Below are 14,563 nucleotides of genomic sequence, written 5' to 3' on the forward strand. Positions count from 1 at the left end.
GGGGAAGAGCGGTGCACCACTGCATTATAATGATGTATGATGCATGGCAGTTTATGATCTTAATCCAATCCAGATCCCAGGTTTATATTAAATAGCTAATGTTATCTCTAGAATTCTCAAGGAATTGACAGATGACCGATGCATCGCAAAATCTAAGGCTAGAAAACAGTTAATCCGGGATTCTGCATTAAAAATATATATTTTTTTATTTTTTTTTGTGCTTTCTTCCAGACAATGACTTGCAAGCACATTTTTTTTTAAAACCTACAAGTGAAGACACAGATAATGACTTTCAATGATGGTTGTAGTCATGTTATAGTGAATTAAAGAGGGCTTTGGCTGAATGTGTAACGCGACGATTTTGCACGGCGCATGATGTCACACGACGCATAAATCTCAACCAAATCTGCAGTAATTTTGAAAGATCTCAGGCTCCTTCTGATATTGCAGCATTTGCTTGATTTATGTGTTCATTTCTGTTGTTGCAAAACCAAAAAAAGGTCTTGCAGGGACTTGAAAATAAACCGAATAACCATATTCTTATTAAACAAATAATAATAAAAAAAAACCCTCCTGTACTGTGAAACAGTGAAGCTCTGAGATTATCGAATCATGATGGAAGGAGTCTCCAGTGTCGGTGCTTTGTGGATGCGTGTTTCTTTTTCCTTGGTGTCAAGATGATCTGCATTTTTTTTTATTCACTTCATGTAAGAAGAGAGACTATTAAAGAGAGAGTACTATTAAAGGCTGCTGTAAAGTCAGCGATATCAGGAACTAACCAGCGTATGACTTTATGCAGTTGCAGTGTCACTCATTAGTCAGTGAAAGAATCAGACTTGGAGCAGTGATGGTAAGACGCCTTCAGGAGGATGTAGTATTCGAATGTGTGTCGGCTCCACACATTTTTTTTTGTGTGTATTCTTTACTTATTTTTGCGTCTGGAGTTTTAATTGTTAACAATGTTTTGTGTCGGGACAAAGTCGTTACGGTTCACACATTTGTGTTCTCAGACTAATCAAAAAAAAAATCCAGGTACTATGTGGAGGCCTGTGTGTGTGGGAGTCTGTGTATACACATGTATATATGCATGAGAGAGATAGTGTGTCTGCGTCTCCATGCAGTCGCATGCACGCTTACTGATAATTCAGAGGACACGTCGTGAGAACGGCGTTATCTCATGCTCGGCAGGACTTTAGTGACTCGTGTTTTAGGAGTACATGAGCTAGAGGGATGAACGTGAGCATGAGATGGTGTCCGTCGTGTCCTCACAGCGACGCTGTTTTATTCACATCACAATCATGGCTACTGTCGGACTGAACAAGAAGGTTTTCTCCGCAGATAAGAGCCGTTCGCAGGCCTTGTCGTCTTCCCTACTGCCCGACTCCTCGTTCGAGCAGATCTCACTTTCCTACCTTTTTATAACAATCATTAAGCAAGCAGTGGTTCAAGCAGTAAGACTCAAAGTAAGACTCAAATGGACTGAGCAACAAATATACTGTCAGTATAATTGTTAAAGTAAGTGCGGAGTTAAAAGTGGAAGTACAGTGTGATTGCATCTTGTGTAGTGTTTTCTGAAAATACAGCTTAGGGTGGACAAAGTGCTGTGACATATCCGGACTATCAGTTCTGTTAGTGCAAGTGAGTAGGTTGTGAAAGCTTTTCAGTTAACAGCCAGCACGCTTGTTTATTTTTTATTTCTTTTATTATTACTTAAAAAAAATTTTGACACCTTTCTTGACATGGTTTCCTCTTATGTATTTTTTTTTTGTCCATATGGTTGTGGGAACGACTGTTTCTGCATTTTATAGCATGAGTCATAAGAAGAACTTATTTTGTCGAAGATGTACAACATTAAATGTAGCAAGCATTAAGGAAGGAAAAAAGTGTTCAGGTAATCGTGTGTGTGTGTGTGTGTGTGTGTGTGTGTGTCAACATCACTGCAGTTTTTGTTCAGATTGAACTCTAAAGTGAAGAAAAAGTCTGATCTCTGTTGTAAGGTTGAGTTAATTTTTTTTTTTTTTTGTAGAAACTGCTGATTTCCTGTGATTTTCATCTACAGCAGTCTCTAGGGTTTACACAGAATGATGGAAAATTAAAAAGCTCCTGTATGTAAAGGGTCTGCAGGCTGAAAGACCTTGTTGAAGAGAGAGTTGAGAGGAGAATGAGCAGACCTGCCTCATCTGACAGGAAGTCTATAACAACTCATAATCACTCCTTACAACCGCGGTGAACAGAAAAGCATCTCTGAATGTCCCCCCCAAAAATAACACATTTATTCCTAGGCGGCTTATTATTATTTATTTTTTTTAGTTCAGACTGAACAAGAAAGGAGTGTGAAACAAAGTGATTTTTGTTCTTTGTGGAGGAAACATGGAGGTCATCAACAGATGCCTCAACTTTGACACACCGTCAGTCCCAGACAACAAACGAGAAGTGGCCGTGTCTCTCTTGCGCGTCATCAGAGAATCGTGTTTCAAAAGCACAAACTAGCTGAGCTCCAGAGTCCAACATACTCAAGTGTGGTAAATAACAATTCTTAAGCTAAAGGAAGATTTTTTTTTTCTTTTTTTTTTTTTTTTTTTACATATTTTAAAACTAGCAGCGTCACATTACGCATTTCATTTGTCATCCTTCATCCACTGGATGTTAGAGTACATAGTGTACAGTGTTAGTGTGCAGTTCTTCGTTTGGAACACAGCTTTAGTTTCTTTAGTGAGTTATGCTGCTTACTGTGCTCAGGTGATTTAAGGGAAGAGTGTCTTCTAGGCTCTTCTGCTTATGTTTGTCCAACACCCAAGTGCTGGGGACATTATTGCCTCACCCCAGTTTGCCTACGAGCCATCCCAAATGCAAGCATGCGTGGATAGACGGAGGGATAGTCGGAGGGATAGTCAGGCGGGTGGACGGAGGTATAGCTTTGTGGACTGATAGGTGAGTAGATAGATCAATAGTCAGATGGATGTATGGGTGAGTAGGTGGGTCAGTAGACAGACTGGCGTGTGGGCAAGTAGGTGGGTCAGTAGACAGACTGGCGTATGGGTGAGTAGGTGGGTCAGTAGACAGACGGGCGTATGGGTGAGTAGGTGGGTCAGTAGACAGACGGGCGTATGGGTGAGTAGGTGGGTCAGTAGACAGACGGGCGTGTGGGCAAGTAGGTGGGTCAGTAGACAGACGGGCGTATGGGTGAGTAGGTGGGTCAGTAGACAGGCGGGCGTATGGGTGAGTAGGTGGGTCAGTAGTCAGACGGGCGTATGGGTGAGTAGGTGGGTCAGTAGTCAGACGGGCGTATGGGTGAGTAGGTGGGTCAGTAGTCAGACGGGCGTATGGGTGAGTAGGTGGGTGAAGTGATGATTAGATGTATAGTATACAAGATCAGAATAGGCATTTCCTAAATGGTGGTATGATGAAATGATTTTAAGGCTTCTGGGCAGGTGTATTTTCTGTACATTTGAAGTACGGACTTTTTCGGCTAATGTTCAGCTAATTAATTTTTCAGCTCCATGTGCAAAGGAGGAGGGGTTTAGTGACCGTTCAACATGGTGGAAATGTGGAGAAAAAACTCAAGAGAATGGCGAATAAAATTTTTATATGTTATTTTTGCTAATAATAGTAATATCTTCCGATCCCTTTTTCAGATTGTCCGTCAATATAACCAGCAGATGAAACGATCAGATGTTGGAATTGATCCAAATAAGGGTCAAATAGCTAAAATAGTTGTTCTTCAGACGCTTCAGTAACTTCCTTCCTGTTTATAATTTAAGGTTATTTTAAGCATATTTCTGTCATACAAATTACCAGCAAGAAGGAAGAGGTTTGCTGGCCTTATGGCCATCCCCTTAGATGCCTTTCGCCTCAGCGTTCTACTTGTTTTCTCTTCTATGTCACAGAGCGTTCATGTACGCTGCTCTTTCACTACGCATGATGTATCAAGTAGTTGATTTCGGATGCTGATCAGAGAAAATTCAGCAATATCAGTGTTTTTTGCTTTACATTCCTTTCAGTATCATTTAATATATCACTGGTTGAGCTAGCGAAAAAACAACCAACATATTCATAAGGGGAGCTCCTTTTTTTCCTAAAACATTAAAATTAAAAAACTGTAACATGTCATTATTTTATATCTAAACATCGATAGCATTTGCAAGTTGTGGTGTTGCCAGAGAAGAAAAGCACTTGGTTTGGGCTAAATATAAAGGAAGTCCTTCATGTCAGTTAATGTTCTGGTCAACCACCATGATGAAAAGTGTGACTTTATAACCATGACACGCTTCGTATCAGACAGACCGGGTTAAGTTTTTGAGAAACTATTGACTTGCTGGGTTTAAACAAAACACTGTAGAATGATGCAAAAAAAAAAAAAACTTGTTTGAAGCGCGACCAAGCAGAGAGTTGAGCAAGCAGCCTGATCTGAGCTGACAGGAAGTGTAGAGTAACTCATACAATCACTTTTTACTAACGTGTTGAGCAGAAAAGCATCTCAGCAAACATCAGTGTAGAGTAGAGCATTCCAAAAAAAAAGACTCTGAAATTCATGTAAATGGGTAAAATATTCTACTGTTTTAAAGTTGTTGTCAATCATAAAATTTGATAAATAATCAAATTAAATTTTTAAATTATTAAAGTATTAAATTGGAAAAGAAATGCAATGACTTTTGTGTCTCAGTGTTTCTGTTGGACCTGTGATTGTGTTGGTTTGTGGATGGATGGATGGACTGATAGCTGGATGGATGGATGGATGGATGGATAGTGGCAGAGTGCAAGTACATTTTATGGAAACAAATTACAAAGTGCGCTCTGCTTTAGAACATTAAATACGATCACGCTGGTAGGTTGTTACATGGCTGAGGAGTCTTGAGTGGTTTAGCGAGACAGAGCTGTTGGTTGATGACTGGATTGCGTACTCATCGGTTTTTTTTAGCTGCCTGCAGTTTAGTTTTACAATATGGTGAGTTCAAGTCATTTTGGAAGGGTTTGAAAGCACATGAACGCCACCACCATGTCATAATTGCGAGTGGGGAAGAGCGAGTGGTTTTTATATGAGCTCTGACTGTTTTTGAGTTGGGTGCGCGTTAAGGGGTGGCTGCGGACGTCACGGCCACGAACCGCTGGCTGAACGTCATATGCATATGGCACACAAAATCGACATGACTAAAAGTAGTCATGTCTGTTTACAACTGTGGTGATGATCGGTAAAATGCTGGATATTCAATGGTATAGTCGCATTAATTTGGACTAATTTGGAGTATGGACCTCACATTTTCCTGCTCCTAGACATGATACTGAACACAACCAACTGTATCTGGTTGCATTACGTGATGGTCAGATGTCCTCTTGGGTGACCCTTAGCCAATATAATCTGCTATGGAGTCCAGAGCTTCTGCCGTCAATCTGGCCACACAAGACTAGGTTTTGTGTCAGTCAAAACATGTTGAAATTACACACAATTGTCGTTAAATTTGTTGACATTGAATGTTTACTCATCTCAAAAGCAACAACTTTTTTGCAAATATGTTTTCTTTTATTTGTAACAAATTACAGTAACATTGTACAGGATATAATATCTAACAAAGTTTACAGAAGCTTTAGAAATGGATTGAAACCAGAAAAAAAGTGCATCAGGCATGTTTTGCTTTTTGATGGAGTTAAAACAAACCTTGCTGTTTTATTTTATAGTTAATCAAGAGAAGCTTCACCTCCTTTTTTGTGAAGATTAAAGTGAATTGAATGCACCGGATGTCATAATTGTGACCAAGTTCCCAGGAGGACTTGAACATGAGCAAATACCAGAAACACAAAATCTCAAGATTGTAGCTCCTAAATAATGAATCTATTTTATTCTAGTAAGATGACACACTTTTTAAAAAGAGAAATCTTTAATCCGTTTCAGAGTGTTTTTTTCCCCTCAGCTTAAGTTTATTTGTGGTGTAACTGGATCATTTCTTTGCAGGTGGTGCGATTATGCCAGAACCCAAAGCTGGCTCTCAAGAACAGTCCTCCGTACATCTTGGACCTGCTCCCTGATACTTACCAGCATCTTCGCACCATCCTGTCCCGCTACGAGGGCAAGATGGAGACGCTGGGTGACAACGAGTACTTCCGCGTCTTCATGGAAAACTTGATGAAGAAGACAAAGCAGACGATTAGTTTGTTCAAGGAAGGCAAAGAGCGCATGTACGAGGAGAACTCGCAGCCAAGGTGAGCCTGGAACAGATTGGGTTCATTCACAACGTCACCAGACACACACCGGCAAGGCGGCGACAACACTTTTTTTTAATACATTGCAAATACATTTACATCTTTGCTCTCGCCTTCATTCGATATGCACCCACAAACACACTTTTGTTTTTTTGCTCACTGTTGGCTGAGTGATATTTACACAAAGCGTGAAGCTAAGGGGTTTGCAAGGCAGTCAAGTGTCAAAACTTGTGGCACTTTATAGTGTTAGTTGTGTACAGCCGATCACCATTACAGATGTCCAGATCTATACACTCTGTATGCTGTCTGTCTGTCTGTCTGTCTGTCTGTCTGTCTGTCTGTCTGTGGCATTTAAACAAACATAACTTCATTTGTTAGATCTCTGGCTAGACAGATGACTCGCTATCTATTTACATTTTCTGCTCTAAATTGCTGGTGTGTTTTATGAGTCTTGTGTCAGCAGGGTCAGTTAAGGAGCTTAATGTCGAGGGCCTGTTTGTGGTCCTGTTTCATTGTAACGTCATCATCCAGCGTTTAAATCACCAATCTGAACCAGCGTCACCCCTAATGAAGTCTCCTTTGTCTCCTTGTCCCCTGTGACAAGAGAGTTGTACTTACTCTTAAAACTGAACACTCTGCATGTAACAGCATATTTAAAAGTCGCTTCGCTTTGAATATAACGTTGATTATAGGAAGCTTTGTATCTACATTATATTAAATGATGGCACAGCTATTTTCTGCTGTTAACTGGTCACAGGTTGCTGTTAATCACCTCAAGTCTTGCTGCATTTAAAACTCACTAAGACTCAGTGGGTCGTGTAGTGGAAATAAATAAGTGGAAATAAATGTTGTGGAAATATGAGTCGCTAAAACTTTCACACCTCTCTCTCTCTCTCTCTCTCTCTCTCGTGCTCTCTCTCTCTCTCTCTCTCTCTCTCACTAAAATTCAGCCCACAGTCACTAAAACCATGTTAATTGTCTGTAAAGATAAGACTTCGGTCACTTTTCAGACACACGTTCTCGACCGTCGGTCATAGTTTTTGCCTTTTAGAAGTGATTCTTGACTTGGAGAAGCGACATGTTAGCATATTGTCTGCTGCGTGGGAGGTCCATCTAAAAGCAGAAGCTCTTAGCAGTTGTGAAACTCTTTGTAATGTTGAGAAACTGATTGTATTGTTGCCCTTTAAAGGCATCAGCCGGTTCATGTTCAAACCCAACGATCTGTCCGTGTTGTGAGATAAACATCCAATATCCATTATGACATTATTGTTATTTTATTTTCTATATTTATTTATTTAGTTAGTTAGTTACCCGCTGTGAGATGGCATCTGTTCTGCAGTGGTATTGTATTTCTACACTATGTTCGATGCAGAAAGAGGAAGTGCTGTGCACAGGACAATCCCTGATAGCTAACCCTCTTACTTTACATGTGATCTGAAGTATTTCTATTCAGATTGCTCATCCTGTCTCTCTCTCTCTCACACACACACACACACACACACACTCACTCACTCACTCACTCTTCTTTGCTCTTTGCTGAAGTGGCTTATTGTGTACACATTATAATCTTTGCTCATTTGGAATTTCTATAGTGCAAATAATTCCTAACAAAAGAGAAGACACCTCGTATTATTATTATTATTTTTTCTTTTTTGGGTTTTTTTTTCTCCTCTCTTTATTAGTCACACAGGTATAACAGTTTCCGGTGTACAAATTCAAGCGTACGATCAAAGCCTTAGTTTTAAAGTCACAAAACCTACGAAGAATTGTATGAAAATTCTCTGGGGTGGACAAATCCGTCCAATTCTATATGCTAAAAAAAAAAGTTTTACATTTTTTTATTATAAACATTTTAATTTGTAACACTTCCATGCATCTATTACGCTACACACATCACCAGGGACCGATTGTTCACAGAACCGTTATTAACGGGTAGATAAACGATAGACAATCTTTTTCCAACACTGAGGTATGTGGATAAAACCCGATCCTCACCACATAGTGTAATCTCCAGTTACACAGAAATTAAGCTGTTAACTACAATTCAAGTCCCGTTACATTTAAAGTCACAAACACCATTTTCTACATCATTATATACTCTTCAGTTTACTGTAGTTGGAATGAATGTTTTTAACATGCAGTAGGTAAGTTAGTTGGCTAGTTTCAGCTATTCAATTATGCTAGCTTCCTCATAAGGTAAACGCGACTAACGCAAACTCTTTTGTTTAGTAGTTGCTAGAGCTGGCATCACCCTTATGAAATGTTGTTGAGGTTTTACTCATGGGATTCCCATCCTGACCAGTGCGTTTTCATTTTTGAGGAAAAATTAGTCAAAACAACACACAGCTACTTGCTTCCGGATGTAAACAAAAATTTGTCGCTAATTATGTACTCGATTGCTTTTACTGTTTTTAAGACTCTTTCCCCCCCAAGAATTAGAAATTTTAATAAAAAAATATACTTTACTGTTTTATAACTTTTTAAATTAGAAATAACCATTTTCAATCATCTGTATTTAGGTTAATGCTTAAATACTGTTTAACTCTTTTTACAATACACCAACATATTACAATCATCTTATCAGACTTTTATAATCCGTATAAGCAAATGAACTAGTTAACTGTCATACGCCTGATATAAGGCGAATCAGGACAAAGTTGGCTTTCAGTGTAAGGCGTTCAAATTTAATGTGCAACCACTTGTGGGGCATCACAGAGTAGAGTGCTTACTTTGAAGAGAGACACTTTTTTTTATAAACAGGCCCTAATTTTAACGTACAGCACGTGTCTCGGCTCACGGGCCAGACGTGTGACTATTTTATTATCTTTCGGTAGTAAACGGTTATTTGTCACGTTTACTAATTTCTACAACTCGTACAAGCCATGCGGACGTAGTGAATTAGACCGGGCCGTCGATTACTTTTATCTTAATAGGACATTGTTGTAGATCTGTGGTCGTATACTAGCTAAAATATTGAGCTATAAAATAACAAGCCTGTGCCAGTTTTTCGAGGAAACCCTGAGCTGCTTTTGGAAAGGGTTTTTTTTTTGTTTTTATTTTCAGTTCCTCAAAGCAACTCGAGCTAGCTGAATTTAACCGAAGAAGAGCAAGAGAAAAGAAAAACATCAAGACCCTAATGCTTAACCCAGCAGTAGTCTAGCCTTTGGTTGGTCATTTACTCGGCTGGTTGGGACAGAAGTGAATAACTTTACTCTAATGGCTTAGGCAACATTAACAGCTGGACGGTTTGGATCTTGAAGCTGATCGTTGTTTCTCTAAAAGTTATAAACAAGTCGTGGTTTTTAGAGTAAAATCAAATGCATCTTACAAAGCAAATTTGAAAAGTTGCTTGTTTTGAGCCTTAGGATTTAATATATATTTAGAATATATATAAATATAATTGCACACTAAACCCTGGACAGATGTGGTTAATGAAGCATATGATTATATGATATGATATGCTTGAGCAGCAAGGAATCTATGACTAACACTAGGTACTGCAGTCACACTGTATCTCAGACACTGCACTTCCTGTTTAGCAATTGCACTTCCAGTTCCTTTTTTTTCTCACAGGCCATCCAGACTGCTCTATCCGCTCGACTCAGCGAGGCCATCAGCGCACATACTGACACACTGCCTACGTGCAGCGCTTCTGTTGTTTTTTTTTAATCGGGGTTTTTTTTACAAATAAAACGTATTTTATAATTAGACCGTCACAATTAACTTGCCTTTCTAACTGCATCCACACATTACATTAACCCGCTCCTTCTAATCTTTAACACGATCCCAGTTTGTTCTGCAAAAAGAAACAGGTGGGAGGAAGTTAAAAAGCACGATAAATGATTACACCATATGTGTTGCTGTGCAGGGGGTCGAGTCTTACTTTGATCCAGAATGCTGAGCTTTACACGAGGTAATGGAAGCAGATGGCGTCTAATTTTCTCTCTCTCTTTTTTTTTTTTTTAAGCAGCATGCACCTGACGATACACGACGTACAATAAGCTAATCCTCTGTTTCTTAGAGTTATATTATAGCTGTTTTAAATATTGTTTTTCTAAAAAGAGACTATTTATAATCGACCGAATTAAGGGTTTGTGTGTTTGTGGGTGTCTAATAACTCATCATTATCACAGATAAGAATTACAGTGTGGTCAGTAAAACCCTGTTCCCACTACTCCAGATCTCTAAACACTGCACACGTGATTCTTTGGGCCTTTTTACACCTGGTCACTTCATGTGTTTTCTCTGATCTGATAGCTATCTGATTTGTTAAAACTGTTCCATTTACATTAGGCCACATAAATACGACACCTGGGTGAAAGATCACCTGCGAGTGACGTCCGTCCGTTTGGGAGGAGTTTAGCGCTGACGTATGTAGCTTGAACAACCACATGCATTTACACCTGTCCAGTTTCATCTGAAATGCGTCCCAGACCACCTCCTGAAGTGGTTTGAACGATCGGATTTATATCCGTCTCAAAACCGTTTCGGAGGGCATTTACACCTGGTCTTTATCGGATCACAGAAAACGCATGAAGTGACCAGGCGTAAAAAGCCCTTATATTATATGGTGTATTGAATTGCCACAAAGCAGCTCTAGATAAACACTTCAGAATACAAACTAAAAATATTTGCATTTCTATATATCCCTATTGAGCAAACTTTGTTCGTAAGGAAAAGTGGCTGAGACGATGTGAGGAAGAAACCAGATTCAAAAAAGATCTCATTCTCATCTGAAGAACTGGAGAGTGCCATTCTATTTTCTTTTCTTTCTATTATCTGGGATTTAACCGTACAGTTTTTCTAAAAATCAAGGATTATAATACATCTACATCGAGGATATACAACATCTATATAATTAAATACAGGGGCAGCTGGTATAACCTGCACTATCAGGGCTTTCACATGAGTATAGTATAGTATTTTTTGTAATCATTATATTATTTGCCAGAGAGAGAGAGTGCGAGAGAAGAGTCTTGTAGTGTGTTAAAATCAAGTGTACCAGGACCACCAAAGATGGAAAAAGTACAGAATGAGATGAAGATGTAAAGTTAGGGCTACTGACCCCAACATACCTCCTCCCCACCCTCACCCCACATCCTCAGCAGAAGCCCATCCGTGTCAGTCTTGTCACAGATCTGATCGTCTCATCCTGTCCAGGGTGTTTTACATTTCTGTGCAAAGATTTCAGTCAAAACAACATCCAGACGTAAACTAAACATTTGCCGCTTATTATCTACTTGAACAGAAGCTGCTTGTTTATAAAAAGAACGAATGCCAAACCCCTTTAAAGTCTTCCTCAGGAATGAGCCATTTTACAGTTTACTGTTTTTATAAATATATATTTTTTATTCAGCTGTATTTGTGTGTTACTGGTTTTACAATTCAGCTTCCACTGTGAGGCTAAAAGCTTAGATCACAGTTACATCAGAATTAAATCCGTGCTTGTTGGACTTCGGTAATCACACAGTCGTACACGTACTTGTGGTTTATTACTATTTGATATGTTCTCCATCTACAACAGTCCTATATGCCTATCAGTGCTAGTCATGTCAGAGAGTGAAACTCCACCCAGATGTAATCTCTGACAACACTTCTAACCTCCGAAGGTGCAGGCGAAATAGTCATTGTGTAATTGACACTAGGTGGATTATTTACTCAGTTATACACCCAGCACAAGTTGTCCAATCATAGTACCGATTAAAACTTTATTAAAGTACTGTCCGGTTGGTGCTTTTTGATTTGAATGAGATGGTTACATCTGGGTGGAGTTTCACACTCTGACATGACTAGCACTGATAGGCTTATAGGACTGTTGTAGATTTGCGACTAAGTAAATAAACCGAAAATTGCGAAATCAACTCCGCTATGTCAGGAGGACCAATTTAGCGACATTTCAGAATGACCACAACTTTTTAGGAGATTTGGAACATGTTGATTAACAAAAAAACAGTTTTTTATTTATAAAGTTTTTTTTTTTAACTTACTTTTTTTTTTTTTTTTTACATATATCTCGGTTTTCCCGTCAGCTGTAACACTGCTCTACACAAAGCCGACCTGTGCTCTATTACAATGCAGATTAGTCCATTAACCCCAAGAGTGAGTGATGGATTTGCAGTGGTGTAGTCATGCGCCTGCCTCTCGCCTTTTCCTCATATCAATGCCCCACAGTTTTCAGCCTTTTCTTGTTTTTTTCTTCATGTTTTTCTTGATGTTTGCCGTCATCTTCCTGAAAATGTTCGTCTGTGTTTTGCATTGTATCGTGTTTAAAAAAAACAATGCTGCATTCTGTTTTTGCTGTATTTTGTGTGTAACTGTGTCTTAGTTCTGTGCGTCTAGACTCTCTCTGAGGAGGGCCTTCTACCAGGGGCTAAATTTAGCTCACAATGGCTGTAAATGCACACGAGGTGCCGGCTCATCTGCCCCTCCTCTTAACCCAACAACCCCAACTAAAGCTATCATCCGTCTCACTTTGCCTATCGCTTCATCTTATCTTGGACCTCCTGTATGAATGAGTCAGCTACGGGATATGTAAAATGCGGCAGATAAACTCCTGAGCCATTGATTGCACGTTTTTTCCGAACGTAGTTGGAGTTGAGCACCAGGTTGTGTGGTGTAACTGACTTCACTGCGCCGTGTGAAGAGATCGAGTTTCGTTCATTTCAGGCTTCCAATGTAATGGCATGAATGCATGTGTTGTGGTAAAGGTACATCTTTTGTACTTGTTTTGCAAGTTCACTATCTACATCCTGTTACGCTGTATGTTCTGTGAACCTTTTCGGAGCTGAGCAATGAGTAAACCTCATCAGTGAACGACACGTTGTGGCACTTGATAAAGGCTTGAGATAATTTGCTCACTGAGCTTTTTAGAGCTCCTTAGGCTTACTGCAATAAAATCTTTAAGCATGTACTCGGCTCATGTTTACACAATATTTCTGGATATTAAATTACTTTAGACCTTTGTTCTCCATATTCTGTATGAATTTCAGCCCATGTATGTAACATGAAATGTTTTTTTTAAAGCTCTGCAGGCTGCCTTAAGTTTTTCTTCACCTCCTCATTACCTAAGTGTGGAAGCTATTTAAATCATCTTTAATTCGAAGTCATGAAACTAAAATAGACACCAAAATAACGGCTTTTATCGCAAGCTTTTTATTTATTTATTTATGTATTTATTTATTATATTTAATAAATGTATGTCTTTTTTTCTCTGACATGAAGATTAGCATTTCTGAAGCTAACAAGAAATGCTACTTACTATTTTAGAAATAACTATTTTACACACCTAAATAACACCGTTTGGATAGTAAATCCATCTCTATATGCCACGTGAAGTTCAGCACTTGTTGAGAAATACCTTTTTTTTTTCTTCTTCTTTTTCCCCCAGCGGTTAGGTTAACGCTGTATAAAGCGGTTATAATTGTAAGTAGTAAGAGATAATGACTTTTAAATCAGCCTTTAATCAGAATCTTAGATCTGTTCTTTAACAAGCTTGTGCAAATGGCTCAAAGTTTCTGCCTTTTTTTTTTCTTTTTTTTCTTGAAACTTTTTTTTAATATAAATTGATCTAGACCTTCATTTCTCCATCTGCCTTGTGAAGTTCAGCACTTAAATGTAATGAGATGCTTCTTACAGCCCTTTTCTTTTATATTGTTTTAAGCACTGCAGTCAGTCTGCCTTAAGTTGTTTTCCCCTCCTCATTACCCAGGTGCCGAGGCTATGTAAAGCCCTTTTCATTTTAAGTAATGAAACTATTACAGACGCCCAGAGCTAACGACCTTTAAATCAGCCTTTAATCAGGATCTTTCATTTTGTTCTTTAACAAGATCACATTAGCCCACTCAGGCTTCGAGCCACTTACAAGAATGGAATTGCTAAATGACCTGCTTTCGTGCTCTTCTTCACCGGAGTATAAACTCGTTTGGCCGTTTTTTTCTTTTTCTTTCCCCCTTCACACCGCTGCAGGCTAGCCATGTGGCTGATGGATGGAAACACAGTGTGTTGCAGCGTGTTGTACCTTCAGCCATCTCAGTCCCCTCCCCTGTGCACTTTGTTGGCCTGGCTTAACTGCATCATGTTTATTTATACTCTTGTGAGTGCACTCAACATCATCACAGTAGTACACTTCCCCGTTTGCCCTAATTAAAAATACACACACACAAAAACACACTTTCTTTGGTCTTTTTTTTCCCCTTTTGTGTCTTCTTTAAAAAAAAACTCCCCCCACTTTCAAATGTTACTGAAACTGTTAAAGTGAAAGTTGTCAGTGAATGGGTGCCACCTCTAAAGACTGAATGAAAGACGGACGGAAAGAAAGGATGAAAAAGACGGACGGAAAGAAGAGAGACAGACGAGACAGAGTGGACTT

General features: G+C 39.1%; 1 protein-coding gene across 1 annotated transcript in view; it reads left to right on the forward strand.

Moving 5' to 3' along the window:
* Positions 1 to 14,563, forward strand: part of cbl (Cbl proto-oncogene, E3 ubiquitin protein ligase) — a 46,656-nt gene that overhangs the window by 5,472 nt on the left and 26,621 nt on the right. The window contains exon 2 of the mRNA XM_027173998.2: positions 5,948 to 6,195. Within this exon, the coding sequence (XP_027029799.1) occupies positions 5,948 to 6,195 (248 nt within the window). The remainder of the gene's footprint in view (positions 1 to 5,947; positions 6,196 to 14,563) is intronic.

Source organism: Tachysurus fulvidraco, chromosome 11 (genome assembly GCF_022655615.1).
Source record: "Tachysurus fulvidraco isolate hzauxx_2018 chromosome 11, HZAU_PFXX_2.0, whole genome shotgun sequence".
NCBI lineage: Eukaryota > Metazoa > Chordata > Actinopteri > Siluriformes > Bagridae > Tachysurus > Tachysurus fulvidraco.